Raw genomic sequence first — 27,752 nt, forward strand, 5'->3', positions numbered from 1 at the left:
CAAAAAGACGTCAGATTTAAAATGTTAAAAATGGCTGATCTGGTCACAAAAGGCAGATTCCTGGCTCTCCCCCCCGCCGCTGCCCCCGGCTACAAAAGAAAGTGCTGTGACTTCTGATGCCTGCTCGGGGCTCACAGCGCAGGTGCTCAGGTCAGCCTGCTCCCAGAGGGCAAGTGGGAACGAGGCAGCGGAGCGGCTTCGGGTCTCTGGGGTCCCTAGTGTGGACAGAAGGAGCTCAGGCCTAGCCCTCCCCTTCTTCCTCCTCCCCCTCCCCCGCCCCCTCCTCCTCCTCCTCCTCCGTGAAGTGTGCCTGCTTCTTCCGCACGTTCCAGTGGAGACACTGCGCCAGACTCTCGAACCAGTCGCTCACGGGGTCTCGGACGCAGATGGAGGGGAGCGGGTAGCAAGAGGTAGTGATGCTGATGCTGAGGAGTGGGAGACATGGTGTGGCACAGATGAGCCACTCCCCAAGGCTGTGCCCACCCCGGCCCAGCTGGGGACCATCTCGGCTCTGCTCCTGCCACTGGCTGCACGGCTGGGGCCTGGCCCATCCTAAGGACAGGTGCAGCTGGCGGGGCACCAGGGCAGGCCGGAGTGAGGGGCTGTGGATCTGTCGCCCTCAAGGTCAGCACAGAACATGGGCCAACACGCTTCAACCTGTGTGGGAGACCAGCTGCCCGACAGGCCCTCGTCTCCCCCCGCAGCTCTCAGGGCCAGGGCTCTGTCTGTGGGGCCTGCACAAGCCAACCTCAACAGGGTATGAAGGTGGCAGGTAGGGCCTGAGTCCGCCCCTCGTTCCTACTCCTCACTCCGGACCCACGGCTCACACACCTGTCCCCATGGCGGATCTCCTGTCTCTTTCGTCCGTCGAAGGACACCCATGCAGTGTTCCTTGCTTCTGGAGACAGCATGATCTGGAGGGGGGCAAGCAGGACAGATGTGGGTTCGTGAGTGCAGCTGAGCACCTTGGATCCTGGCCCTCGGGGGGCAGCACTGGGCAGGAGGACTCTTGAAGGTATCCCTACCACCCACTCTACACCAAGGGCAGTTCCAGGCCATGAAGGTCTCATACTTTTGTCTCGCTGACACCAATCCCGGGAATAAGACAGGCAGCCATCAGGCCCAGTTGCCGACCACCCACCCAGGGCCAGGGACACCATCCAGGAGTCTGGCTCTAGTCCTCTCTCCCTGTGACCTGCAGATGTGCCCCTGCCTACCAGGGCTCACAGCCAGGGACACGCCAGCCCAGGGTGGACCAAAGTGGGGAGCGCGAGACAAGCAGAGAACAGAGACAGAGGAGCAGTGGCGGGCACCGGGTACGCCAGGACCACGTGCCGCTCACCTGCCCTCATCCAGTGGGGACCAGCCCCTCCCCCCAAGGGCCCACAGCCTGCTGGAGGGGCTGGCCCAGCTCTCAGTGCTGCACCTGGCCAGACAGACAAAGTAGAGGGAGAAACCCCTTCCAGCCCCCAGCAAGGTGGGCCCACAACCCAGCGGGTGCTGGGGTCACAGCCGGCGGCAAAGGGGGTGGTCAGCGTGGCAGGACCCAGGCAACAGCTTAAACCATATAGGGTAGAGGTGGACTCTGACCTTCAGCTCGACCCCCGCAGGGACCACGATAGGCCGGAATGACAGCGAGTGGGGGCAGATGGGTGTGATCATGATGGCTGGCACGTTGGGGTGGATCATGGAGGCCCCGGCGGCGGCCGCATACGCTGTGCTGCCCGTCGGGGTGGAGACGATCACCCCTGGTGGACAGGCCGCAGGGTCACTCTCTGTGGGCTCCTGTTCCTACCCCCCACCGCCGTGGGACCCCCTAGGTGGCTACCTACCGTCACCCTGCACCGTGGTGATGAGGTGCCCATCCAGGTAGACATCCACGTTGGACAGGTATGAGGAGGGGCCTCTGTCAATCACCACCTCGTTCAGGACCTGGGGGGACAAAGTCACTGCACACAGGCAGGGGCCGGGCAGGGCTGTCCTAGGTGGTCGGCCCCACAGGCACCTGCACTGTTTCTGGGCTCTGTGGGAGGTCCTGAGGTCAGGGGAACCCACTGGGCCCAGGCCTGAGTCCCACCACCCCGTGCCCCTTCCTGAGGCCGTAGCACAGGCAGGGCAGGGCCTGGAGCCAGGGCAGGGCCCACATCCACAGACCTGGTACTGCATGACCTGCTTCCCGACCTCTGCGTCCAGGTCCGCGGGCAGCACGCCATTCTCACTGACCCCGTTGGGCACCGCTGTCTTCTTCCCTCGGAGTTCCTTCACGACCCTGACCTTCAGCCGGCTCCGAAGAACTACGGCCGCATTCCCTGGGGGCCACAGGGTCACGGCGGGGAGGTTGGTGGGGGATGGGCAGTGGCAGCCTGCAGGAGGCAAAGACACCCCTGCCTGACCAGAGACCACCCTTCTTCTCCCAAACTGAGGGCAGAACCCGAGCCTTCTGTAAAGGCCAATCCACGGCTACCGACCAGCACACACGGCCGCTTCCGCCAGTGGCCCCTCCAACTTCTCAGGGTGGGGAAACCAGTATCGGAAGCATTCGAAAATCTTAAATCTCTGAATCTTCAAACACTTAAATATTGCTCTACACATCATTAAAAAATCCAAAGACCAAGTGAGGAGACCATCCTATGCTCAGAACTCCTTGTGAGTTCCAGAACATTCCGACTTACCCTGTATCACCTGAGTAACTTGGGACTGAAAGTTCTCAAAGTTGAAGGGGGTCAGGAAGCCCAGGGAACCCAGGTGGAACGCCATGACTGGAGGCACGCTGCCCTGTGAGCCAATGAGGCAGGCCGGTCAGCCAGCCAATCCACTCAAGAGCCGCCCCACTTGTCCCCAGCACCGACGGACCACCCCTGCCTGACTGTTCCCGGGAATGGACAGGCACATGAGTGCACGGCCAGTGGCGGGGTATGGGAGGCGGCCGGCAGGCTGATTCCAAGCGACCGCACAGGAAGAGGTCAGCTAGCAGACAGGGAGGCCGGGAGGAGCGGATGCAAAACTGATGCGGAGCTGATGAGAAGCCAACGCAATGGGACCGACCAGCCTGCTGGCCATGGAGACAGAGAGAGCTGGTCAGGCAAGGACACAAGCCACCACGCCAGAGCCTCCCCCTGCAGAGTGAAGGCGGACTTTGGGCAACCCTAGTGTGCTTCCAGGCAGACTCCCATCCTCTGGAGCCTCCAGGCCTCCCGGGTACCCTGGAGGGTCAGCCTGGGGCCACCGCCTTCATCCTGCTGGGGGCCCCATCCCCTAGGCCACGAGGTGCCCGCTTCTCCTTGTGGGTGCCACGTGTCTGTGGATCGGCAGCAGCCCCCCCAGGCCCGTTTCTCCACCACTGCCCCCCTTCTTCCCAGCCAGTCCTGCTGCCCAGCCCAGGCTGCACTGTCAGCAGCACTCCCGGTGCGGACGGAGACCCAGACAGGGCAGATGAGACACTTGGCATTATTTGCAGACCTGCTGTATAGCCAAATAAGCAAACTAAAAGCTCTGTATCAGAGTAAGAAGAATGTAGAACTCGGCAGTCCCGAGGCATCAAGTCACGAGGTACAAGAAGGCGTGGAAAGCCTCCCTGGGAAACCGCCTCCTCATGCGTCGCTGAGGCCGGAACCCCGCGCACCTCACCTGGAACAGCGAGGATGCGTACAGCAGGGTCCCATCCCCTCCCAGGCATATGATGAAATCGATCTGATTGGAAATGTCATCATAATCTAGAAAACACACAAACACAACAAACGGTGTCTCGGCAACCCTTGATGCCACAGGGCGCTGTGCCCGTGATGAGGCAGGAGCGCTAGAAGCTTCTTCCAGGCCTGGGGCAGGGGCACGAACACCTTCGGAAGTGACAGAGCCGAAGGCAAACTCACCTTCTCTGAAGGTGCAGAACTTCTTCTTGACTGGTCCGAAGTTGTCATCGCTCACTATGGCAGGGTCTTCCAGAACTTTCTTCTCCACATACACAATCATGTTGTTCTCCTGAAAGGGAGACAACAAGCACGTCAGCCCCACCACCAAGACCCCGTTCAGATCAGGCTGGTCTTCCGGGAAGCCTCCTCCTGAGCCTCAGGACTTTACAATGAGGAGGAAGTGTATTCCTCAGGCCCGGAGGGCAGACTGCTTTCAACCTGCTCATGCGGATTTCTGTCCTCCTGGAGGCCCTGTGACCCTCCGTTACAGAAGTCACTTGCCTGAAATGGGCTGCTGCTGCTGCTTTTTTTTTTTTTAAGATTTTACTTATTTATTTGACAGAGACACACAGCAAGAGAGGGAACACAAGCAGGGGGAGTGGGAGAGGGAGAAGCAGACTTCCTGCTGAGGAGGGAGCCTGATGTGGGGCTCGATGCCAGGACCCTGGAATCATGGAATCATGATCCCAGGTGCCCCTGAAATGGGCTTCCTGACTTGGTCAGCTCTGGGATCACAAAGCCAGAACCTGGCTAGGCGGCCAGCTCCCTGCCACCCCCACCCTGGGGCCCAGAAGAGCACGGAGCCCACTGAGCTCCCGGGCGGAGTCCGGCTGGCGCAGACACGGTGGGGGTGCCGAGGGGGCTCTGGGTTGCCACCCCCCAACCAGGATCACTCGCCTCCATCAGGTACACGCACAGCTCCTTGAAGGGCTGCAGTAGGCTGGCGTCCCGGATCTTCTTGACAACGAGAACACTCTTCGGGGACTTGTTCCACGTCAGCCGCTGGCTGGCAGGGTCCTGGATGTGCCTGCGAGGGGAGAGGAGCGTCCGCACTGGGAGCGCGTTCCCTTGGGAGGACAGGCACAGCACACCCTCGGAGGCCTTTCTCCCAGGCCTTAGACCGTGTGCGAGTCCCCCTGAAAACCTTCAAAACCACGACCCAAACCGGCAACACAGAGGCGTGGTGTCTGATGTCCTCCATCCGCGAGCATCACTCACCCTCGCCAGGCATCTCCGCACGAGGAGGGGCCGCGCACGACGCCCCCCGTGAGCATCATCATCTGCCCGGGTCACGTGCTGGCTCACAAGTGCGGCACAGCGGCTTCGGCCATAGCGTTTTGGTCCCACTTTGCTAACGACGGAAGTGTAGGGCACACCAGCCCCCCAGAACTCTCCTAACTGAGCACCTGCACTATAAACTTAATTTCTGCAAACTCAAAACTGAAAGCGAAACAATCCTAAAGTTGACTTTTGAAAGGCACTATGGCAAGAAAACTCCCTAAAATTAAAAACCAAGCACACCTTACTGAATCTTTTTACCGTTTACGTGATCCTCTTGGCCAATCACCTATTTAAAACAAAAAGTCCTGAGATCACCTTTAACAGCAAAGAGGCCGGAGGCCGGACGCCGGGCACCGCGCACTTCACTGAACTCGCTGGCTGCACTCGGCTGTTCAGGACCGGGTGCGGTGACACAGGCCAGCCACACAGGAGTCTGAGCTGGGCTGTGGAACCGGCCTGGCCCAGTGGGAGGAGCTGTCAGGGCTTCGTCAGGTGGAAGGGTGTGCACTCCCCAAACATCGTCCCTGTGCTTGGCCGTGGGCCTCAGAAGCAATGTGGGCAGCTCACAGACCTTTGCCTGGGTCGAAGCCCCTTTGTGCTGACCCAGGTGTGCAGGGCCTGTGGCCCCTCTGGCCCTGAGACTGTGCCCAGGCAAAGCCACCACAGTGTGTCCTGCACAGGCCTGGGTGTCAACTGTGATCAGCCTCCCGCTGGGTCACGACAAGGTGGGGATGTGACCCTTCCCCGGCATACAGGTCGTGGATGCCGGACGGGAGAGGGAGGACGCCTGTGAGCTAACAGGTGACCGACTGGAGCCACTGCCTAGTAAGCCAAAGGCAAAGACATGTTGGCAACTCCACACATTTCAACATAAAAGAAAACACACAAGCATTCACGGTAAAATTTCAGACAGTAATTAGGACGTAAAAGTTCTCCGTCATCGATATCCTATCTTACTTTCGAGCATTAGAGAAGTTAGGTCAGGACACTTAGAGCCTCAGCCAGGTGCAGTGCTGGAAGGGGGCAGGTCCAAGGTGGGGAAAAGGAGCCCTGGCATCCAGAGACAGCAGCAGCCCCAACAGAAGTGTCGGGCACAGGGGCTGGAAAGAGCAGACGAGGCTGTTCCTTCCTCAGCTCCAACCTGTAGCCCCAGAGACCCTTTGGGGCATCTGCCATTCTGCTTGGAGCACCCGCCGGAACCAGCCCATCTAACCCACCTGAGGCTCACAAGGCTGACCCCCCCGCCCCCAACAAAGTGACTGTGGCTCGGCTGGGAGTACAGGATGGCTAATCAAGGCTGGACAGTGAGAGGCCACTCGTGGTGGCAGTTGGGCTGAGCAGAGTGACAAGGAGAGAACAGGTCTGCCAAGACCAGGAAGTGCTGGGAGGGGCCCTTGGGCAGTTGGTGAAAGGCCAAGGGAGAGCCAGGCTGGGCCAGAGCAAACAGGAAGGCATGGGGCACGGGAGATGGCAGGGCTTGGCACAGCAGCAGGCTGCTGGGGCTCTGAGTTTGGGGGCGCTGGGGGGGGGGGCAGGTTACCAATGTGGCTGCAGTGCAGGGCGGGTCGTAGGGTACTAGAGGGGTGGTGTCTGGACAGGACCTGCCCCGAGCTTTGCAGTAACCAGCAGCCGCAGACAGCGCCTGGATCTGACAGAGACACTAAGACTTCATTCCTGCGCCCTGTAAGAAGTGGGACAGCCTTGTCGCTGGGTTTCCTGGTCATGGGACCTAGCAGTTTACACGGCACTCGCCTGGGGAGCCTGGAGGTGGCAGCACTACACTAGTCACCTGGAACCGGTTCAGCCTGTGACCCGAGGCCAGCGGGTCCCCACTGCAGGGCCTGCCTCCTGGGACCCCAGACAAGTCAGTCAAGGAGGCACACCTGAGCCTGCGGCTCTCACCCCTGTGCAAAATGTGGGATCCCCACAGCTTGCCCTGAAGGAAAGGAGCCTGTGAGGGCCCCTCAAAAGGCCTAGATTGTAGGGCCTGGGGAGCTCCCACAGGTGCCAGGCACAAGGCTCAGGGTGGGATGGAATTCTGACCGTTTCACAGAAAGCACCAACGCCAGGTAAGTGGCGTCAGCGCGTTTTCCTCAGACATGAAGCACAGCCAGACCACCATACAGCGGCCTTACGGAGCTCCCAGCCTTCTGGAACCATGGGACTCTTCGGACGTGAGAAGCCGGACAGTCACTGAGTCCAGAGAAATGACCCTGATTGCTTCATTGTTATAGTTTCTCATCCAGGCACTGCGGGGCGACGGCCCAGTGGCCTGGGAGCACCTGTAACAGCCACAAGGAGGCACTTCTCTCAAAGTGAACGCAGGAGCCCCACAGAGCCGGCCCACGTCTGTCTGAAGAATAATTAAAGGAGGCCCAGTGGGCTCAGCGGGTGAAGCCTCTACCTTTGGCTCAGGTCATGATCTGGGGACCTGGGATGGAGCCCCGCATCGGGCTCTCTGCTCGGCGGGGAGCCTGCTTGCCCGCTCCTGCTCCCGCCACCTTGTGCTCTCCCTCCCTCTCAAAAAAAAAATCAAATCAAATCAACGGAGAAGCATGTCTGACCCTATTCCTGTGTGAAATACGTTGTTTCCTCCTACACTTTTCATTGTCAAAACGAAACAGTAACTCTGAAGACGGCAGCTGAAGTAGCTGAAGTCGTCCAGCTGCGGTGCCGGGGGAGCAGGACCTACCTGACCCCCAGCCACCGGCGGGAAGGCAGAGAGGCCCGCGCTCGCTGGAGCCGGCGGATGCCCCGTGGCTTCCCTGACTAGAAAAGTACACTTCTCACCTGGAGTCAGAACCTTCCCCAGTGCCGTGACCCCACGACAGCACAGGCCCCCAAGGAACCCCCCCGCACTCACATGATGGTCTGGGGGTTCTGCAGCACGCAGGCCTTTGGTCCAAATGTGGTCACCGGGCATGGCCCATGCAGAGAGCGAGTCCTCCTGTGGGGAGAGGGGACACAGCCGGTGAGCAGACCTAATGGACTGTTAGACTCTAGAAAGGCTTTTAATCATAATGACTTTACTCCCATCATTTGCCCAGCATCCAGTGGCAGCCCCAGGAGATCCCGCCCTGGAGCGCCACACGCTGTCTGTGTAGCATCAACAGTCGGAGCGCGCCTCAGAGAAAGGCCCCCAAACCAGGGCGGGTGCCCAGGCCCTACCCCAGGAACAGGGAAAACTCCCTCTGGGGACAGGCCTGGAACTCGGAATCTGAGCAGTCCCTCTGACCAAGACTGTCTGGTGACCGGTCCTCCAGCCTATACTTGGGAATCAAAACCTGAGAGACCAACCCTTAATGACCTAGATGAAAATTCTAACAAAAGTGCTCATGCTGAGTTGCACAGTCACTAAAAAAGATACTACTCGAACGGCCCAACTTCTCCAATAACTGAAATGTGACTCAGCCATAATCCAATCACCAAACAAAGTGGCTGTGGCCAGCTCACGTTACGGGGACACCACCACCTGGCTGGCCTGCCCCCTCCCTGCTCGAGAGGGCTCAACGCCCACCCTGGCACAGGCTGGAGGGAGCGACAGGGACATCCGCGCAGTGACAGGGTAATGGAACGTGTTCAACCCCAATGGCCTCGCCGTCCCCTTCTGCACCCAAAGATGGCCGAAGGGAGCATCTTCAACTGTCTTGTGGGGTCCACAAAATCTTCGAATTCAACGCAGACAAACAGATTTTCTAGCTGTCTCGGAAAGGGCACCCGACCTCCGAGAGAGCCCTGGAGTCCGGGGAAAGCTACGGCTTGCAGGCCCCGCACAGGCCCAGAGGAAAGGCAGCTCAGCTCGCCGCGGGCCTCACCAGCGGGCTCAAGGACCCGCAGGACAGGACACACGCCCATCTGCCTCCTCCGCAGGGGCCCCCTCTGACCCGCTGTCGCTGCACCCCGCTGCCCAGCCTCAGAACTGGGGGGGGAGCCGAGCCACACAGGACCGACAGGCGGTCGCAGAGCGGCCGGAACGCGGAGCTCTGCACCGCCTGGAAGCTGCAGCAGCACGGCCGCTCCCACGCGCGCTCTAGAGCTTTCCACATGGGGAACGGCCTGCGTGCCACCCCCCCACTCGCCACCGAGGGAAGGCGCTGCCCTGAGAAAAGGCGGCGCTTCCCCGCCCACCACCCCGAAAGCGCCCTCGCGTCTGAGAGGTGGGACCCGCTTGAGAAGCAGTGTCGGCTCTGGCCGCTTCCTCCCCAAACTCACCCCGGCCGTGGCCCCAGCAGCCAGGGCAGCGGCACCACCAGCACAGCAGGCCCGGCCGGCCGCCTCGTGGGCAGCTGTTGCTCAAGCTCTTGTGCAAGAGCACGCGCTGCGGGGCGCGGGCCAGGCCGGGGCGCTTACCCAACTCCCCTGCGGCCACACGCAGCCCCGTGCCAGCCCCGCCACCGCGTGGGTCCCGCTGCTGTGCCTTCAGGGGCCACCCTCACGCCTCAGACACCAAAAGTTGGGCGGGCGCTGGCCGAGAGGGGAAGGAAAGGAACCGTCCTGGGCAGGTGCCCCTGGGGAGCCGCGCCAGCTGCTCTGGGACACACGCCGCCGTGTTTTCCGCACAGGGTGGCGGCTGGGGGAGGGCTTCGTACCTGAACTCTTTGGTGCTCGCCAGGGCGGGCGAGGCAGACAGGCTGCGGGACTTGGCCCGGCCCCGGATGGGGTGGTTGGGCCCCCAGTCCTCGTCCCCATGGCACGCGGAGCAGCGGTATGAGGCGGGATCTGCGCTCTGCGCCTTACTCATGTTGACTTTCTCGTGTTCCGTTTCCACAGTCGGTAAACAAGGGCTCCGGTCAGAAAAACACTGACGCCTTAATTTAATAAAACAAATAAAGTAAATAAATATGCAGGCAGAAAACACTATATACACAGAGACGCACCCGTTCCACCAGGAGAAAAAACAGCTGTAGTCCCATCTGCCGAAGGACTTGAGAACAGTCTCTTTCTCTCCCAAAGATGGTTAAGAGCTCAGGAACCTACCTGTGTTTCCAGAGAATCCAGAAGACCTAAGGGTCGCAGGGTAAGAAAGAGCTAGCAGGCTGCAGCTGTGGTGCTTCTCCCACAGACAAGGCCCAGTGCTGGCAAGAGGAGCAGTCACCGGCGGGGACACCGCGCACCACTGCCTCTCGGGGCCGCAGAGCGGAATGGGTCACTCAGTAAGACAGACCAGCGGGCACACGCTGGACTCTAGGCCCTGTGAACGAGCAGGTACAGCATCTGCCAAAACGGACGTCTTGTAGCCTCAAAGAAAACACCAATTTCCAAACACTAGTAAGGCAGAGAACCTTACCATCCAACCACAGTACAATAAAATCAGGAAAAGACCAAAAAGTAGGAACAAAGAAAACAATCCTGCAACCATCCGGAACCGCCTCAACTTTGTCCCAAGCCTCTTGGGGCTCAAACCAACACTGCAAGTCATCGAAAGGACCAGAATAGTACGAACGCAAACCAAAGTCTATGCCGCCCCGCTAAGGTGTGCTGGAGTTTTCGAGAATGAAGAGTAACGAGCCGAGATTCTTAAAAGCTAGAAAAGGAATAAAATAAGTTTAAGAAAGGCAGAAGCGGCAACAAAGAGAGGCAGACATCAGTACACTGAACAATGGAAAAAGAAGGGCGGAGTTTGACGAAAACCCAGTGTAGATCAAGGGACCAAATGGGGAATTCTCCAAGGACGGGAAGGGCCACCACAGGGTCACGGCGAGGGTCCTGCAGCTATGGAGCCGCCCGGACCTGCCTGGGGGGAGAGCAGGCGGCACAGGCTTGTCGCGGGCATGAGCAGGTGGCACTCAGGGAGCCAGCAGGATAACCAGCCACACAGCCCCCACTGCAGGGACAAGCGAGGCAAACGAAGGCCCCAGCAGAGACTGGAGCGCACAGAAAACCCCCGTTCCCAAGGAGGGGCTGAGGACGTGTCAGAGGATGACGGCCCCGCAGGAGGTGAATGCGGAGCGGCGGGGGCAGAAGGGACCCTCAGAGACCACAGACAAGCCCGGGCCTCTGTGGCAGGAGAAAGCTGATGGCGCCCCTGCACCCCTACCCTGACCTCACCTTACAGCTACTGGAGGGGTTTCAGGGAATCATTCCCACACCCAGCCCGGACTGACGGCATCAGTAGTTGTATGAGCTCCCAGCTGGGGGCGCCTGGGGGGCTCAGAAGGTGAAGCCATTGCCTTTGGCTCAGGTCATGATTCCCGGGGTCCTCGGATGGAGCCCCAGGGCGGAGCCCCACGTCCCCCAGCCACACGTCCAGCTGCTTGCTCAGCGGGGAGTCTCCCTCTCCCTCTCCCCCCACCTTGTGTTCTCTCCGTCTCACTCACTCGCTCTCAAATAAATAAAACCTTTAAAAAAAGAAAAGCTTCCCAGGTGATTCTAAATTTTAGCTAGAGCTGACAACACTGCCCTAGTGGACCAGGACCCTCACACCTTGAGGAACGCGGACGTTTTAACCAAGCATGAAAAAAATCATTACTCAAACCCCAAACCTACAAGAACATGTCTGATCCAACCACCCCCATTCGGTACTGTACCAGACAGCATAGCCAGTGTAACAAGATAGGAAAACGAAGTAAAAGCCATAAGGATGAAAAAGGAACCGGTCAAACTGCAGTGTCGGGGCACCCGGCTGGCTCAGTCCTAGGGTTGTGAGTTCAAGTCTTGATCTTGGGATTATGAGTTCAAGCCCCACACTGGTTCAGAGATTACTTAAAAAATTGTACTGTCAGATGACATGGTCTTCTATACAGAAAGGTCTACAAAAAAGTGACTATGTCCAATAAGTGAGTTTATTAGCTCGGTTAAGCAGCTGACTCTTGGTTTCCGCTCAGGTCATTATCTTGGGTTCCTGGGACCGAGCCCCGCACTGGGCTCTGTACTCGGCGGGGAGTCTGCTTGGGCACTCTCTCCCTCTCCCTCTGCCTCTTCCCCCCGCTTGTGCACACTCTCTCTGAAATAAACAGATGAGCCTTAAAAAAAATTAACAAAAATACCATTTGCAAAGCACTGAAACATAAGCTATATAAGGAAATAGTTGGCAAAAGAGGTAGAGAGCCTAACTCGAGCTATAAAGTCAGGTGTGGATGTAGTGCAGAGCGTGTGGCTCCAGGAAACTGTAACGGAGCATACACCTGAACGTCGCTGCGACACGAGCTGTCACCCTAAGAACACACTATCTGACCGTGTGCTGATGGGACGTTAACCAGACCCACCGCAGCGGCCACGTCCCGACGCATTCACATCGCATCAGCACATGGCGCACCCGAGACCGGGGGGCCGTGGATCCGTGGCGTCTCCCTAGGAGCAGCACAGAACCTGTACACCGGGGACTACGAAAGCTGCTGACAGAAATGAACGGAAGCAAAGAGTGAAGACCAAAGCACGTCCACAGATCAGAGAGGCTGACATGGTTAGATTTCAGTTCTCGAACTGACTTGGGCTCTCCACAATTCCCAAAATTAAATTTTGGTTAACACAAACCCCTGCAGCCTCTTCTACAGAAAATGACGAACTGGGTGGCTCAGTTGGTTAAGTGTCTGTCTCTCCCTTTTTTCAATTTGAGAGAGAGGGGGACAGACGGAAGAAGGGAGGGAGCACAAGTAGGAGGGGCAAGGGAGAGAGCATCCCAACCCGACCGCATGCTGACTGCAGAGCCTGAAACGTCCGACTCTTGATTTTGACTCAGGCCCCGGTCTCGAGGTTGGGAGACCGAACCCCGCGCCAGGCGCCACCCTCAGTGCAGGGTCTGCCTGAGACTGTCTCTGCCTCGACACCACCCCCAACCCACGCTCTCTCTCTTTCTTAAAAAGAAAAGACAAACGGATTCTAGAGCTCACATGGAAATGTGGATGACCTAGGCCTAGAATAGCTAAAAAAACTGAAAAAGAACAAAGTAAGACTAGTATTTCCTGACTTCATGATCTGCAGTCACGCTACTGCCCCCAGACAGCGCGGTACTGACACACATGCAGATCAAGGAAGCCGAACAAATTCCAAAATACCGCCCTCACACAGGTACGACCGACAGATTTTCTTTTTAAATTAAATTTACTTGTAATAAAGTGATGCCTACACCCAATGTGGGGTTCAAATCCACAACCCTGAGACCAGGAGTCACATGCTTTTCCAACCAAGCCGGCCAGGCTCCTCGATCACTGGATCTTCAACAGACGCGCCAAGGGGATCCGACGGACAGAGCATCTTTTCCTTAAGCAATGCGACAAAAATTTGACAGCCGTGCCTAGAAGAATGAAGTCAAACTCTTTCCTCACCCCACCCACAGGCATTACACACGACATTTTCTACAAATTGAGGGTCTGTGGCTGTCCTGTGCCAAGCGCATCTACCAGCACCATTTTCTCACCAGCATCGCTCATTCACTTTGTGTCTCTGTGTCACACTATAGTAATTCTTGCAATATTTCTAAGTTTTTCACTATCCTATTCGTTACGGCGGTCTGTGATCAGTGATAACTGTGCTGGGGCACCACTCCCTTGCACCCCTTTAAGACAGCAAACTCAAGGGGTTAAGCGTTGCCTGTGTTTTGACTATTCCACTGACTGGCTGGTCCAGCCCTTTCCCTTCCTCAGGCCTCCCTACTCCCTCAGACAAAACAATACTGAAACCGGGCCGACCAATACCCTTACAACGGCCTCTAAGTGGTCAAGTGAAAGGAAGAGTGGCCCATCTCTCACATCACTTATCTGTTTTTTTTAAAGTAGGCTCCATGCCCAACTTGGGGCCTGAACTCATGACCCTGAGATCGAGAGTCACACAGTTTATTGACCGCGCCAGCCGGCCAGGCCCTCTGCGCATCTCTCACTTTAAATCAAAGCTAGACATGACACAGGGCAGTGAGGAAAGCTGAAAACCGGGATGGGCCAAAAGTCAGCCTCTTGCCCCAGTGGGCCGAGCCGTGAGTTCAAAGGAGACACTCCTGAAGTGTCACTCCAGGGAACACACAGACAAGAAAGCAAAACAGCCTTATTGCTGATCAAAACCAGCCACAGGCTATCGCTTCTGGCCTTTTGGCTAAGATCAAATGAAACCAGCCACAGTCTAATCCAAAGGAAAGCCCTGACTCTCCTGGACTCTGTAAAGGCTGAGAGACGGGGGGAAGCTGCAGAATGGGAGCGCGAAGCCAGCAGAGGCTGCTTTGAACAGACAGAAGCCATCTCTGTGATGCGAAAGTACACGCAGAGAAGCACCTGCCGGTGCGGAAGCAGCGTCAAGTTCTCCAGAAGGTCCAGCAGAGATCACCAGTGAAGGTGGCTGCCTTAACAGATTTTCAATGGAGACAAAGCCTCCTGACTTTGGGAGAAGATGCCATCTAGGGCTGTCTTAGCCAGAGAGTAGAAGTCACTGCCTGACTTCAAACCTTCAAAGGACAGGCTGACTTTTTTTTTTTTTTTTAAGATTTTATTTATTTATTTGACAGACAGAGATCACAGGTAGGCAGAGAGGCAGGGAGGAAGCAGGCTCCCTGCTGAGCAGAGAGCCCCATGTGGGGCTCGATTCCAGGACCCTGGGATCGTGACCTGAGCTGAAGGCAGAGGCTTAACCCACTGAGCCACCCAGGTACCCCACAGGCTGACTCTCTTGTCAGGGGCCAACGTAGCTGGTGACTTTAGGTTGAAGCCAACGCTCCCTGATCACTGAGAAAATCCAAGTGTCCTTAAGAATTATGTTAAGAGAGGCACCTGGGGGACTCAACGGGTGAAGCCTCTGCCTTCGGCTTGGGTCATGATCTCAGGGTCCTGGGATCGAGCCCCGCATCGGGCTCTCTGCTCAGCAGGGAGCTTGCTTCCCCCTCTCTCTCTGCCTGCCTCCCTGCCTATTTGTGATCTCTCTCTGTTAAATGAATAAATAAAATCTTAAAAAAAACAAAAAGACTCACTCCTTCCACCGACTGAGCCGGCTAGATGACCCTCATTTGTGGCCTGTCTCCTTCCCCTTCTGAGAATGGAAGCTCCAGAAATTCTGTGTTACTGAGGCTCTCCCGGCCTGCAAGGAGCCTCACCGAATTCACACGGTTATTGCCGGCCAAGACAAGGAGAAGACAAGCAGGCAGCTGTACGTTTAAGGTCAGAGCTCTGGGGACAGGCTGGTCTGGGCACAGAGATCCGGGCTCTATCAGCACGTGGTGAGTGCTTACAGCCCTGGAACTAGATGGACTAGAACTAGAACGAAATGGACTCCCTAGGGGGTGGGCAGGAGACCCAAGGGCTGAATCTGGGGCAGGGCCCCATTTAGGAGCCACATGGAAGGGTCAGGAGAGAAGTCTGGGAGGAAACCGGCAGCGCGAGGTGGAGAACGCAAGAGCGGCGAGGATTTCAGGAGGCACAACTGGGGGCGGCACCAAGTGCCAGGAGGGGAGGACAGAAAGGCCGGGCGGGGCCCAAAAAAGTGCCAGGACAAACTGGTAAGAGACTCAAGATGGCACAGTTTTGTTCAATACGTGAAAAAAATGACGTGCATGTTTACCCCGTTACCGCATCAGAACTACGCAAAGGCAGCGTCATCAGTGACTTACCTGAGCACCTTCTCCTCGCATAGCACCACCCCAAGTGCTTCTCTTTTGTAATTTACGTGGTCCTCACTAGGGCCCGGGGCGCCTGGGAGGCTCAATCAGTTAAGCTCTGCCTTCGGCTCAGGTCATACATGACCCCAGGGTCCCGGGATCGAGCCCCAGATCGGGCTCCCTGCTCAGCCGGAAGCCTGCCTCTCCCCTGCCTGCTGCTCTCCCTGCTTGCGGGCACATGCTCTCCCTCTCTCTGTCTCTCTCTCTCTCTGACAAATCAATAGCTTTTAAGACATAAATATGTTTATATAAAATCATAGCGTCATAATGCTGAACGGTTACAGACGGTGACTGCACTGACGTCGGTGAACCCTGAGTGACCTCCAGAAACTGCTGAGTCGACGCCGTGCGCCCTCTATGACGAGAGGAAAACCCTCGAAGGGTCTGACATACAAGGGAAACCATCTTAGAGTTAAGTCAACAGGACTGTACGTCAACTTCGCTCAAACCAAAGTCTGATTTACGGCCCCCACGCATGCACTGTACACCTGCCGAAGGAGCAGCCTAAGGAGAATCAGCTCGTCCTCGAGATGTCCGTCAGCGCTCCCGCTGCCCGCAGTCTGTCCCGACAAACTTGTGACTCCTGCCTACGTGATCTATAATCTTTTAAGCTTTTACAAGATGTAAAAAGTATATTATGCCACAAAAATCATTCATTTCCTGGAGTGCCTTCTTCCCTATGAAGATGCATTTCCAGGGCAACCGTCCTAACTTGAGCTCAAATAAAACTTTTTCACTTCTAGAGATTTTTTTTTTTTTTTAGATTTATTTATTCGAGAAAGAGAGCGTGCACGTGCGCAAGTGCAGGGCGGGAGGGTCAGAGGGAGAATCTCAAACAGACTCCCCGTTGGGAGCAGAGCCTGACCTGGTACTTGACCTCACAACCCTGAGTTCGTGACCTTAGCCGAAATCAAGAGTCACTGACTGGGCCATCCAGGCCCTCCAACTTTGACTCTAAAAGGTTTGTTCACTTTGTGTTGACAACTCTGCATGAATTAAAACAAACACGCAAACACACTAGCAAAGTAGGGGCAGCTTCAGTTCTGCGCGGGGGCCGAGAGGCCTTGCAGCAGCCTCACCTGCCGCCCTGAGAGGTGGGGCCAGCCCAGTCCTCTCCGGACCCGCAGCTCCAGCGCTCGGCCGCTGAAACGCCTCACCGTGCATGGGACTCGGAGCTGCTTACTGCCAAGAAAGGACGAAAGAGGCACATCAGTTAAAGGAGCCTACTAGGCGAGTTGTAACAGTGCAACCTTTAAAAGGAAATAACCAGCATGGTCGGAACCAAAGATGTCTGAGAAAGGAAGGACAGGCTAACTGGTGACACACAGGCTAGCTACTACCCAAACATGGGTGAAGGCCACCTCCATGAGGGGAGCCCAGCCAGGGCCGTGCTGTTGGCCGGCAGGTGCACTGCCGTCCGTCTAAGAACGGAGGAGAAGCGGAAGCAGGGCTGTCTGCAGGAATATGGACCCTCATCCAAGACTAGGACAGCCGGCAAGCAGCAGAAATACATCTAGGTCCGGTGCCCATCCTGCCAGGTCCCAACCGAGCGCTCACCTCGTGGCACCTGACAAATGAGACGCACGGGCGTGTCTAGGACACAGAGGCCCAGGGTCACACAGCTAGGATGGGGCAGAGCTGGCATCTGGGCCCATGCTCCTAAGCCCCTGTTCAAGGCCACGGTGCACAGGCGAGAGTTCTCAATATGCAGCACGTGGTGTGCTAAGCCGCATTTCAACCAGGCCCAGATCACCTTCCACCAGCTCCCCGCACGCCCCGGGAGAAGTGCTGAGTACAAACTGGTCTGCGGCCGAGCTCGCAGGCGACGACATCTCAGCTTCCAGGCACAGCTTAACAACTCGACCGCGCCGAGCCTCTCGGACAACGCTTTGTACCGGAAAAACGCGGTCTGCTCAGGTTCACACAGTGATGTGTGTCAGTTATTTGTCCGTAAAGCTGAGGAAAGAAGAGTGAACTTCAACCTGAACTTCACACTTCCAACAAACATTAACTAAACACAAATCAAAATGGGTTATGTCAAGTGTAAAACACAACCTGTAAAACTTTTACTAGAAAATGTAGGAGCAGGCTGCCTGGCTGGCTCGGCTGGTGGAGCTGTGGTCTTGGGGCTGTAAGTTCAAGCCCCACATTGGGTGGAGAGGTTAACTTAAAAATAAAACCTTAGGGTTGCCTGGGTGGCTCAGTGGATTAAGCCTCTGCCTTCGGCTCGGGTCATGATCCCAGGGTCCTGGGATCGAGCCCCGCATCAGGCTCTCTGCTCAGCGTGGAGCCTGCTTCCCCCTCTCTCTCTGCCTGCCTCTCTGCCTACTTGTGATCTCTGTCTGTCAAATAAAAATCTTAAAAAAAAAAAAAAAAAAAAAGGAAAGAAAAGAAAATGGGCAAAAAGGATGCACGATGCCGAGCCATGCACACATAAGCACACGAAGTTCCATGGCACTGGCCACCAGGAGATACAGACACCAGTGCCGCGACACCTGCCGTGATGCTCAGACAGCCAGAGCCAGACTGCAGAGAGACTGTCACTCACCGCACGCTGCTGGAGTGCGAATGGCAGTCAGTCTGGAAGTTCGGCAGTTTCTTATAAAATCTTAAAAAAGAGAAGTACAGAAGCCAGCCATTGCAAGCTGGCTTTTATCTCAGAGTAATAAACACGTCCATCCACATAAACACGGCTCGGGAGTGTTCCCAGCAGCTTCATGTGCAATCGCCAGACTGCAGCTGGCTGCCCCACAGTCTCTCTTTAAAACAAATTACTATTCTATGGGTGTGTAAAATGAAGTCGGGGGGTTACAAGGGTCTCTGCACTATTTCACAACTTCCTGTCCATCTATAATTATTTCAAAACAATAAAAAAATAAACCTATCAGGCGCCTGGGTGGCTCAGTGGGTTAAGCCTCTGCCTTCGGCTCAGGTCATGATCCCAGGGTCCTGGGATCAAGCCCCACATCGGGCTCTCTGCTCAGCAGGGAGCCTGCTTCCCCCTCTCTCTCTGCCTGCCTCTCTGCCTGCTTGTGATCTCTGTCTGTCAAATAAATAAATAAAATCTTAAAAAATAAATAAGCCTATCAAAACTACAAAAGGGCAAATATATTTAAAAATCTTCTATTACCCATTATCTAGAAGCTGTTCATCTTTACTCACAAAAACTAATGCGATGACAAGGTTGTTCCAGTACCTTAACTGTTTGAAAAGGATGAGATTCGAGTTCCATCTAAATTCATGCACATTCCTAACAGGATTATTTTTTTAAGTCTCTTTTTTAGGGGTGCCTGGGTGGCTCAGTCAGTTGGGCATCTCACTCTGGGATTCAGCTTCAGGTCATGATCTCGCTGTTGTAGATTGAGCCCTCCGTCGGGTTCTGAACTCAGCGCAGAGTCCGCTTCAGAGTCTCCCCCCCCCCCCCCCCCCCCCCCCCCCCCCCCCGTCCCGTTCTCTAATAAATAAACAAAATCTTTAAAAAAAAAAAAAGAGTTTCATTTTTAAGTCATCTCTGCACTCAATATGGGGCTCAAACTCATAACCCTGAGATCAAGATCGGCACACCCCGCCAAAGGAGCCAGCCAGGCGCCACAGCACAAATCTAATTTTATTTTATTTTTTTAAATATTTTATTTATTTGACAGAGAGAGATCACAAGCAGGCAGAGAGGCAGGCAGAGGGGGAGAGGGGGAAGCAGGCTCCCTGCGGAGCAGAGGCCCGATGTGGGGCTCGATCCCAGGACCCTGGGATCATGACCTGAGCCCAAGGCAGAGGCTTCACCCACTGAGCCCCCCAGGCCCCCCACAAATCTAATTTTAAAAAACTCTGGCACTGGGGAATTTTATTAGGAGAAAAGTGTTGGGCAGCAACGTTTCCTAGAAGTCACACATGCTGGGCAGGGGACAGGCTGAGATGGCAGTGAGAAACCCAGGACAGGAGTCAGACACACACCACAGACCGACGGGACGTCCGTGACACCCACTGAGAGCTCTCAGTTTGTCCTGGTTAAAAATACTGACTGAAAAAGAAAAGCTTATTTGGTGACAGAAGCAGGAAAGTGTTGAACCTCACCAGTGGGCGCGGAGGTGCACAGGTGTGTAGAAGCGCTTGCTCCCCTCCTCCCACCCGCGGTGCCCAGGGCCGGCAGGGATGCGATCCCACCGCGTCCGCACCGGCAGCGTGCGAGCCGAGGGAGACCTTCCGGGCCGTTCTCCGGCCACCGAGCCAGGAGCCTGACCGGCGACCCCACGAGCGGAGCAGGCGGGGACGGGAAGGGGCTGTTACACACGCGAGGCCGCGCTCTCCCCGGCGGGTGAGAAGAGCGGGGTCCGCCGGCTCTGAGGGCAGCCGGGCAGCCGCCAGCGCGCGCCGCAACACGGTTCGCAGACACGCATCCGCGGGGCCCGCCGGGCTGCTTCTCCAGCCGCTCCCGTGCGGGACACTCAGGAGCCGGCGGTCGCGCCTCCAGCAGAACAGCGACGCGCGGGGCCCTCCGAAGCCTGGACGGCCAGAGGGGCCTCGTGTCCTCAACAGGTGTGGAGAGGGCAGCGGCGAGGCTGCCGGACGGGCCCTCGGGCGCGGCTCCCGCCTCTCCCGGGCGCCGGCGGGCTCCCCCCGAAACTCCCCCGGCGACTGTCCGCGTTCAGAAAAGTCCGGGGATTTCGGGGAATAAAGACGCGGGGTTGGACCCCACGACAACCGACACGAACGCCTGCGTCTGCCGTCCACGGGGAAAGCCCGGGGAAACCGACGGCTGCCTCCCCTGCGGCCGGGGCGGGTGGGGCCCGAGAGCGGGAGCAAGTCCGACGCAAGGAGCCCAGCCGCGGCGAGGGCTCCCCTCCGGCGCCACCACTGAGTGCCCGCGGCACCGGCTCCCGACCCTGCCCAGGTGCCGGCGGCGGGGGCAAAGGTCACAGCGAGGGCACGGCAGGGCGGCGGGGACGGCCTCCCGGGGAGCGAGTCCGCGGAGGGCGTCGTCCGCAGACGGGCGACAACTGCCCCCCCAAGGCCCGGGGCCAAGCCCAGGCGAGCGAGCAGGTCCGCGGTGCGGGGCAGAGGCGCGCCCCGGGCGGGCGGGGAACAGGAACCTGTTACTCAGAATCCCGGCCCAGGGCATCCGTTCGCTCGCGCCGGGCCCGGCTGCGGTCGCCAGACGGGCGCCCCCAGCCACCGAGGGCGCGGCGACCCCACCTGCCCCCGAGGGCCCGACCCTCCGGGCTGCCCGCCGACCCGACTCCGGAGGCGGCCGGCGAGGGCGGCCGTCGCGCCCCCAGGCCCACACCCGGGCGGCGAGCAGGACCCCCCCGGCCTCGGTCCCCGCGCTCCCAGGTCCCGGGCCGCCCCGCGACCCCGGACGACGGCGACCGCGGGCGGAGGGCCGGGCCGGCCGGCCGCGCGCACTCACCGTTCGCTGCCCTGGGCGCTTGCGGGGCCGTCCCCTCTCTGGGTCGAGCCCGCAGGCCACGCCGCCCCGCCGCCGCTCACGGTCGCTAGCCGGGCCCCGACGCCGGGGCCTCCCCCCGCCCCATGGCCGCCCCGCGCCCCACGGCCGCCGGGACCCCGGCGCCGGCCCGCCGAGCAGCAATGCAGCCAGTACGCACGCGCGCCCCGCCCACGCAAGCGCCCCGCCCCTCGCGCACGCCCCGCCCCACGCATGCGCCTCGCCCCGCCCCGCGCGTACACCCCGCCCCCGCGCATGCGCCCCGCCCTCGCACGTGGGTCCGCGAGCAAGGACCTGGGGCTGAGGTGGGGAGGCGGGGTGCTGCGGCCTGGGGGGTCCATAGGGCTGGAGGCGGGAGGCCCGCGGTGGGACATCGGCTGCCGCGACCCCGATAGCGGCCGCCGCGAAGAAGAACCTTGGTTCCCACTTATCCCACCGCGTTGGCAGGACGTCCACTCGCGCCCCTTGCCCCTGCCTCCTTGCCACTGCGCTCCCTTCCACCGCGGGCGGGGTGGGCTGGCTGCTGATCCCCGCGAGGGGTGACAGCATCCGCTTAGGATGCCGTCACTGACGGGGTGTGAATCTGCTCAGAAGGCACCTGTTTTGGGAACTAAAACTGGTCGCGGGCAGCTGCGACAGCGAGGCCCCTCTGGACAGCCAGCGGGTGCGGCGGGGGAGGGGCGCCGCGGGCCTCTCCCACCCCAAGCAGCCTGGCGGGGCCCTACACGCCACCGGGACTACAGAGGCTCTGGGCCTGGGATGTCAAAGGGGCCCCTCCAGCGTGACCTGCTGGCACCGTCATCCCCCACCCGCCTCACCATCACCACTCGAGGACACAGAGGAGAGAGGAAGGGGACCAAGGACACAGTTACCCACTTTGTAGCTTCAGGTGGAGCTCCAGGACTCCCCCCTCAGTCCACCCAGGAGTTAGGTGTCCCAACAGTGTGCCAGGCTCCAGGGACACGTCTGCGAATAAGGGGTCACTGTAGAAGAACTGGGGTAGTGCACCGTTCGGTCCTTGGTGACCTGCCTGGCTCCCCATGTGCCCACTGTTATTGCGTGTGTACACGCAGGGCTCCCCACCTTGTGTGGAGTGGAGTCCTCTGCGGCAGCGTGGCTACGCGTTTCCCCTGCCCACATACCTGCGGTGCTCAGTCTCCTCTGGTGAGGTCTTCCGGCCTTGTGTGCAGAGACTCCAAACACAGATGGGCACAAAACGGGACATGTCTCACTACTCTCCTGGGACCACTGGGCAGTGGGGTCACCAAGAGTGAGTAGAAAGGGGGGCAAGGATATCAGGAACTTGGGGGGATTTCTCAAGCTCTGTAACTTCCCCATCTGGTTATTTTGGAAACCCAACCACTTCCCGAAAGTGACAGCCAGCCACACCCACAGGGGGAGAAGCCTTTTGAGCTGTGTATTTTGCACATGTTCATTAACAGAAAATTAATGCTTGATCCAGCACTTAGTATGTTCTAGGGACTGGACTGAGCCTCCGAAGAACCTTCTGGAGCAGGAAGTCTATAGAGAGGGCACCAGGGCAGGAAAGCCAGTCTGGTAACTAGCCAAAGTCACATGGCAGGCCCCTTCCTATGTGCCCCTCTGTAAAGGGAACTTGTGCAGATAGCTATAGTAATGGAAAGCCTCTGTCCACGGTAGACCTCCAGACTTCACACGGGAGTGCTTCCCCATTTCAGAGATGAGAACACGGGGGCTGTGGCTTCCTTCCGCTGACCAGATTGTGCAATTTCTCCCAGCAGGCCCTAGCCCCACCCAGCCCCCTCAAGGGCTGACCAGCAATAATGGAAGCCAGCGCTGGGAGGGGTTCCTTGGGGCACCGGAAGTTTCCTAGAAGTTTTGCTTGGGCTGAGTCCAAAGGTGGAATAGGAATAAGCCAGGCCTGCTGGGGAGAGGGAAGGGCCAGCAGCAGGGACAAAGGCCAGTGTGGGGGTGGGGGATGCCAGGCAGGTTAGTTTGGGCTGGGCTGAGGTTGGGGGTTCTGCCTCAGAGGCTCTCAGGTAAAGCTTTCCCAGCACTAGTATTTGTTTCTTTGCATTTTTCTGAAACGTGACTTGTGACTCTGGTTTTATTGAACCCTCAGACCCCTAAACCTAGATGCACCGTCTTCTGAGGATGGAATGATGGCGGACAGCAGAGTCAGTGGGTTAGGTGGTAGGATAAGGGAGCCTGGGCCATGGAAGGTAGAACCAGATAGGCTGCCTGCTCAGACCTGGACTCATTCAGGTAGGGTGGGGGGTCCTGGATTTTGAGTGCAGTTTGGTGGTCCTGGCTCTCGGTTGGAGCTGGGTGCTCTCAGCTCACAGGGAAGTTGGCCTCAGCTGTGCCTGGCAGGGGTCGGGGGAGGTGAACAGAGACTGCCCAGTATTCAAAAGGGGAAGTGGCCAGGAGCCTTGGGTGACAGGGGTGGCAGGGAGGGATCAAGGCTCCCTGTGGAGGACGGGGTGTCTTGGGGTATGCAGAGGTCATCTCCTCCATCCCCAGCCTCAGGCCTCTGGTTAGTACCCATGGGACAAGTCCAGCCCCTCCCGCATGGCCATTCCTTCCCAGGGGCCAGTGTCTGGAATTGCCAATGTCGCAGTGTCCTGTTTGGAGCGGTTTTGGGGGATGGAGGGGAGTAGCCCTTCTTCCTGCCGACCTATGAAGTGTCATGCACACAGTTCAGCAGGGAAAAAGATCTTCGAGTGAACGGTCAGCTTCTCACCGGGGTGTTCCGTGAAGGGGCATGCCTTGCCAGCAGCTGGGAGGAGCCCCCGTGGGGCAGAGGCGGTGGCTGCCTGAGGCAGGTGGGGTCTGACACCTGCATACAGGGGCTCAAGGAAGCAGGTGCTTTTGTTGTCTGTGGGTTTCACTCGGGGAATCCCGGGCACAGATAGGCCAAGTAACCTGCAGCGAGGACATGAAGGGCACAGTCTGCCCTTGGCTCTAGAAAGGGCGTTGACTGGACTCAAGAAGCAGGCAGTGGTGGGGGTAGACAGAGTGCTAGGAAGAAGGGAGACACTGCCTGGACGGCATAACCCTCTGGGCAGCCCCCAGGGCTGGTGGGGCCAGGTTGAGGGACAGGGTCTATGGGAGGTGGCAGGAGACCCCAGTATCCATCTGGGGCACAACACTGAGTGGGTGTGGTGGGGACAGGGCCCTAGAAGTCAGAGAGAGGCTCCAGCTGGAGTCTAGCCTCCAAGGGCTCCGTGTGGGGCTTAGACAGCGTGCCTGCAACAGGTGTGCCCCCAAGGGCAAGGCCACGACTGGAACAGGAGGGGCGGTGATTGCAGGGGAGACTGGAGCAGTGGAAGGGAGCAGGGTGGGCACCCTGGAGGGGGGACACGTGGCACAGAGCGAGAGGTCACTTCCCGGGACTTTCCCAGCAGCACAGGCCAAATGCTAAAGGGTCCACTCCGTCTTGGCAACCCTGAGTTCTGTGCCTGAAGGTTGAGAACTAGCACAGTCCACCCAAGCAGCACGGGTGCCCCTTTCTAGATGCCCCTACTGATGCCCGTTTCCGGTGACTGCTTTGGTGAGTATGTGGGGCAGTAATGTCAAAGCCAGCAGAGACCACACCATGCAGAGGCCATGTCAGCTTCTCTGCCCTGGGGTCAGGGAACAGGGGGCATGCTGGGTGCCAGGCTGGGGCATCGGAGAGAGGGAACAGGTAGGCATCCGAGGGCTACCAGGTTCCATTTTACCCCATGCCCACTTCGTGCCCACTCCAGGGTGTGCCCCTGGGCAGGCTAACCACCTTTCTTTTTTTTTTTTTTTTTAAACATTGTACTTATTGAACAGAGACGGAGCGAGAGAGCACGTGTGCACAAGCAGGCGGAGTTGCAGGGAGAGGGAGAAGCAGATTCCCTTGCTGAGCAGAGAGCCTGACGTGGGGCTTGAGCCCAGGACCCTGGGATCATGACCTGAGCCGAGGGCAGCCGCTTTAACTGACTGAGCCACCCAGGCACCCCTAACCACCTGCTTTCTGATCCTAGGAGAACCTCCCTCCCAAGGACTCTGGCTGTCAGCCCCAGGGGCACCTCGGATGCTCTCTGGCATTTCGTAAGACAGCTGGCAGTGTCTTTCAAGGAGCTGTGGGGGAGGAGGTTGAAGCCAGGCAAACCCACCATTCAGGCTGCCAGTCTCCGAGGAGACAGCACCCCTGGTCCTCGCAGGAGCACTCAGGAAGCCCCCGCTGCTCCATCTTGCTGATAATTGGGAGAACAGAGACTCAGGTGGGAGTACTTCCCATGGAGAGCAGTCTTCACTTATTTATGAAAAAGTACCAACATTTAACCCATGAAAACTACCAGGTTACTGCTGACAGCTACGAAGAGTGAGGAAGGAACAGGGCCGCCCAGGTGTGGGGCCTTTGGGAGCGCGGGCCCGTTCTGACTTGCTGCTCACGCTTTGGTGGCAGATGCTTATTTTCCTTCTGAGCGAGCTGCAGTTCTTTTTATCCAGACAGAGATCAAAAACAGTCAGCAGGAGCAACGCCCTCAGACATCTTCCAGAGGGAAGAGGAAGAAGCAAGGGGCTCAGGCCCAGAAGACAAGAGACCGGAGGGAGGGCCACCTGGGGACACCCCATGCACCCTGGGCAGCGGCCCGAGAGGTCGGGAGCGGTGGGGGGCATGGTCTGGGTGGTGGCAGAGCTGCGGGGACCCGGCAGAGGACCCGACCCTGCTTTCATGGACTCTTGGTGATGGGGATGAAAGACCTGGCAGAGAAACGGGCAGCCGTGGGACAGCCCACATGACCAGCTCCAGCCGACCTCCCAGAGCAGGGCGGCCAGGACAACAGGGCTGCCGTCAGGACCCCAAACAGCCTGGCAAATAAGCAGCCACACCAAAGTCCCTCATGTCAAACTGCTTTATTACATCTTAAATAACAGTACAGTTTAATATAGTATCTATCTTGCATCCAGCCTCCTTGCAATACACTGACTTTAAAATTAAATACAAACAGTGAGGGGCACAGGGTGCAGAGAGCGCTACAGAGGTGTGGATGGAAAGGAGGGAGGGCTCGTGCTCCTTCTCTCTGCCAGATCCAGGCCTGCTGCACGTCACAGCACGGTTCTCCACGGGCTGCTGCAGACACGGGCAGAGAGAAGCCACCACTACTGCTGGGAAGTGGGCTCGGGCGCAGGGGGCACCCCCAGCACTGCCGTCCCCCACACTGCTGCCGGCCACGGGCCTCCAGCGGGACCGGGGAGGTCTGTGTTCGAGAACGATCGGCCTCCTTACAGAATTGGTGCAGAAGGCTGGCTCCACGGCCGAGACAGGCCAGGAGGAAGTTACAGAGGAAGGCCAGGGTCTCCGGTCCCTGCCCCCCACCCCTGCCCCTGAATCCAACAGTGATCGTTTGGAACAGGACTTTTTTTTTTTTCCCAAGAGAAAGAAAGAAACAGTGACGATCCCGCTGCCCAAGCATGTGGCGCTGCTGGCCGCCCGGCTTCCAACGCTGGTGCGGAGCAGCCATGAGGGGCAGAGCCGCAGTGGTTACAACTGTAAAGAGGTTATTTCTTAAAAGAAAAACAACATCTAAGGACTGGGTCCTGTATGCGCTTTTGAGCATTTCTACAGCATGCGATTCTAAGAGTAAACCCACCCAATATGGCAAACGATCAAATTTTTTAAAATTTAACTTAGAAAGTTTGAGATCATTATTTTCAAAACATTGATTTGTACATGGTTTCATACACAAATAATTGACTGACTATCCAAGCACAGGACGGGCGCCTCTCTGGAAAACAGAGGTTCCTGATGGCTGGGGGGCAGGGCGCAGGGTAGTGTCGGGCTCTTGTGACCCACCTCCCTCCGACTTCGTGGCTTCACGAGGAAACCCAAGGTGAGATTAAGAACTGAACGGAGAAGGCAGGAGGACGGTGGAGGGCGGGGCCAGAAGGTGCCTGATCGCGCACCCAAGGCCGCCCGCAGCGTGTGCTTGGTGCCTTTCCTTATTCGCATCTTCCTTTCTGAGCCGCGTTTGTGCGAAACGATTATGTGACAGGAGACAAACTCAAAAGTGAGGGACTCAATTTACATCATTAACAACTTCAGAGAGGCTGCACCACACCCTCTTCCTCTGTGTAACTACCGGACGTAAAGGAATCGATTTTAAAAAGGGAACGTGAATGTTTGCAAAATCCTGTTACGAACACGACTTGAAATTCAGAACCAATTACAAGATAAAATCCTCAACTTGTTTTGCATGAACAGCACAAAACAGGGTCACTGACCTAAAATTCAAATGAACTAGTGAAAAGGTGTGTCTGCCTCGCAATTACACTCAGGTTTACCTTCTGGTTAGCACGTTTATTATAGTATTTCCTTTTAAATTCATTTGAGACAAAAAAGAAAACAAAGACAATGGTCCCGGGAGGAATGCACAATTTGTCTTGAGTTTACAGCACAGAGATTCTTCTCTTTGTGGGAATTGTGCTCTTGGTTTCAGCAATAAGTGAAGGAAAAGGTCTTGCCCTTTTGAAGTTCTGAGGGGGAAGGGCGTCCGCGTTAGTAGGGGTGGATTGGAAATGCTATCACTGTCACGCTTCAAGGTTGGAATGATCTTCCAGTCGCCACGACGTCTGCCTGCTGTTTTGAAACAGTTTAAAGGAACGTAAAAAGCCAACACCTGGAGCCAGAGCCACGGCTCTTCCTCCCGCCCCCGCCTCCAGGGCTCGTCGCTCAGGGGCCGAGGCCTCACCTCCCCACAGTTTCGGGTCAGCTCCTGGCGGGAGCCCCGGTAGCCCGAACGCCCTGTGCTGTGAG

General features: G+C 57.6%; 2 protein-coding genes and 1 long non-coding RNA gene across 4 annotated transcripts in view; all 3 read right to left on the minus strand.

Annotated features, from left to right (window-relative positions):
* Positions 1-90: 90 nt before the first annotated feature.
* NADK (NAD kinase) lies at positions 91-22,291 on the minus strand. The gene is made up of 12 exons (XM_032863168.1): positions 22,126-22,291; positions 9,560-9,778; positions 7,834-7,917; positions 4,587-4,716; positions 3,870-3,978; positions 3,628-3,713; positions 2,673-2,775; positions 2,155-2,309; positions 1,833-1,932; positions 1,591-1,748; positions 832-914; positions 91-425 (listed from the first exon to the last, which is right to left on the minus strand). Exons 1-12 carry the CDS (start codon positions 22,206-22,208, stop codon positions 242-244), a joined length of 1,494 nt encoding a protein of 497 aa, XP_032719059.1. The 5' UTR covers positions 22,209-22,291; the 3' UTR covers positions 91-241.
* On the minus strand, positions 16,629-20,989 carry LOC116870954. The gene is made up of 3 exons (XR_004383321.1): positions 20,948-20,989; positions 17,297-17,499; positions 16,629-16,725 (listed from the first exon to the last, which is right to left on the minus strand). It is a non-coding gene; the product is annotated as an uncharacterized LOC116870954 (long non-coding RNA).
* Positions 22,292-27,275: 4,984 nt separating the features above from the next.
* The window catches only part of GNB1 (G protein subunit beta 1), an 82,242-nt gene continuing 81,765 nt past the window's right edge, over positions 27,276-27,752 (minus strand). The window contains exon 11 of one of the 2 annotated variants that reach the window (XM_032863174.1): positions 27,276-27,572. The gene's annotated coding sequence lies outside the window, so the exon portion shown is untranslated. Of the gene's footprint in view, positions 27,576-27,752 lie in introns of both variants that reach the window. The other variant, XM_032863173.1, reaches the window with a different exon arrangement.

The sequence above is a fragment of the Lontra canadensis genome, unplaced genomic scaffold (genome assembly GCF_010015895.1).
Source record: "Lontra canadensis isolate GAN:19392208 unplaced genomic scaffold, GSC_riverotter_1.0 scaffold25, whole genome shotgun sequence".
Lineage (NCBI taxonomy): Eukaryota > Metazoa > Chordata > Mammalia > Carnivora > Mustelidae > Lontra > Lontra canadensis.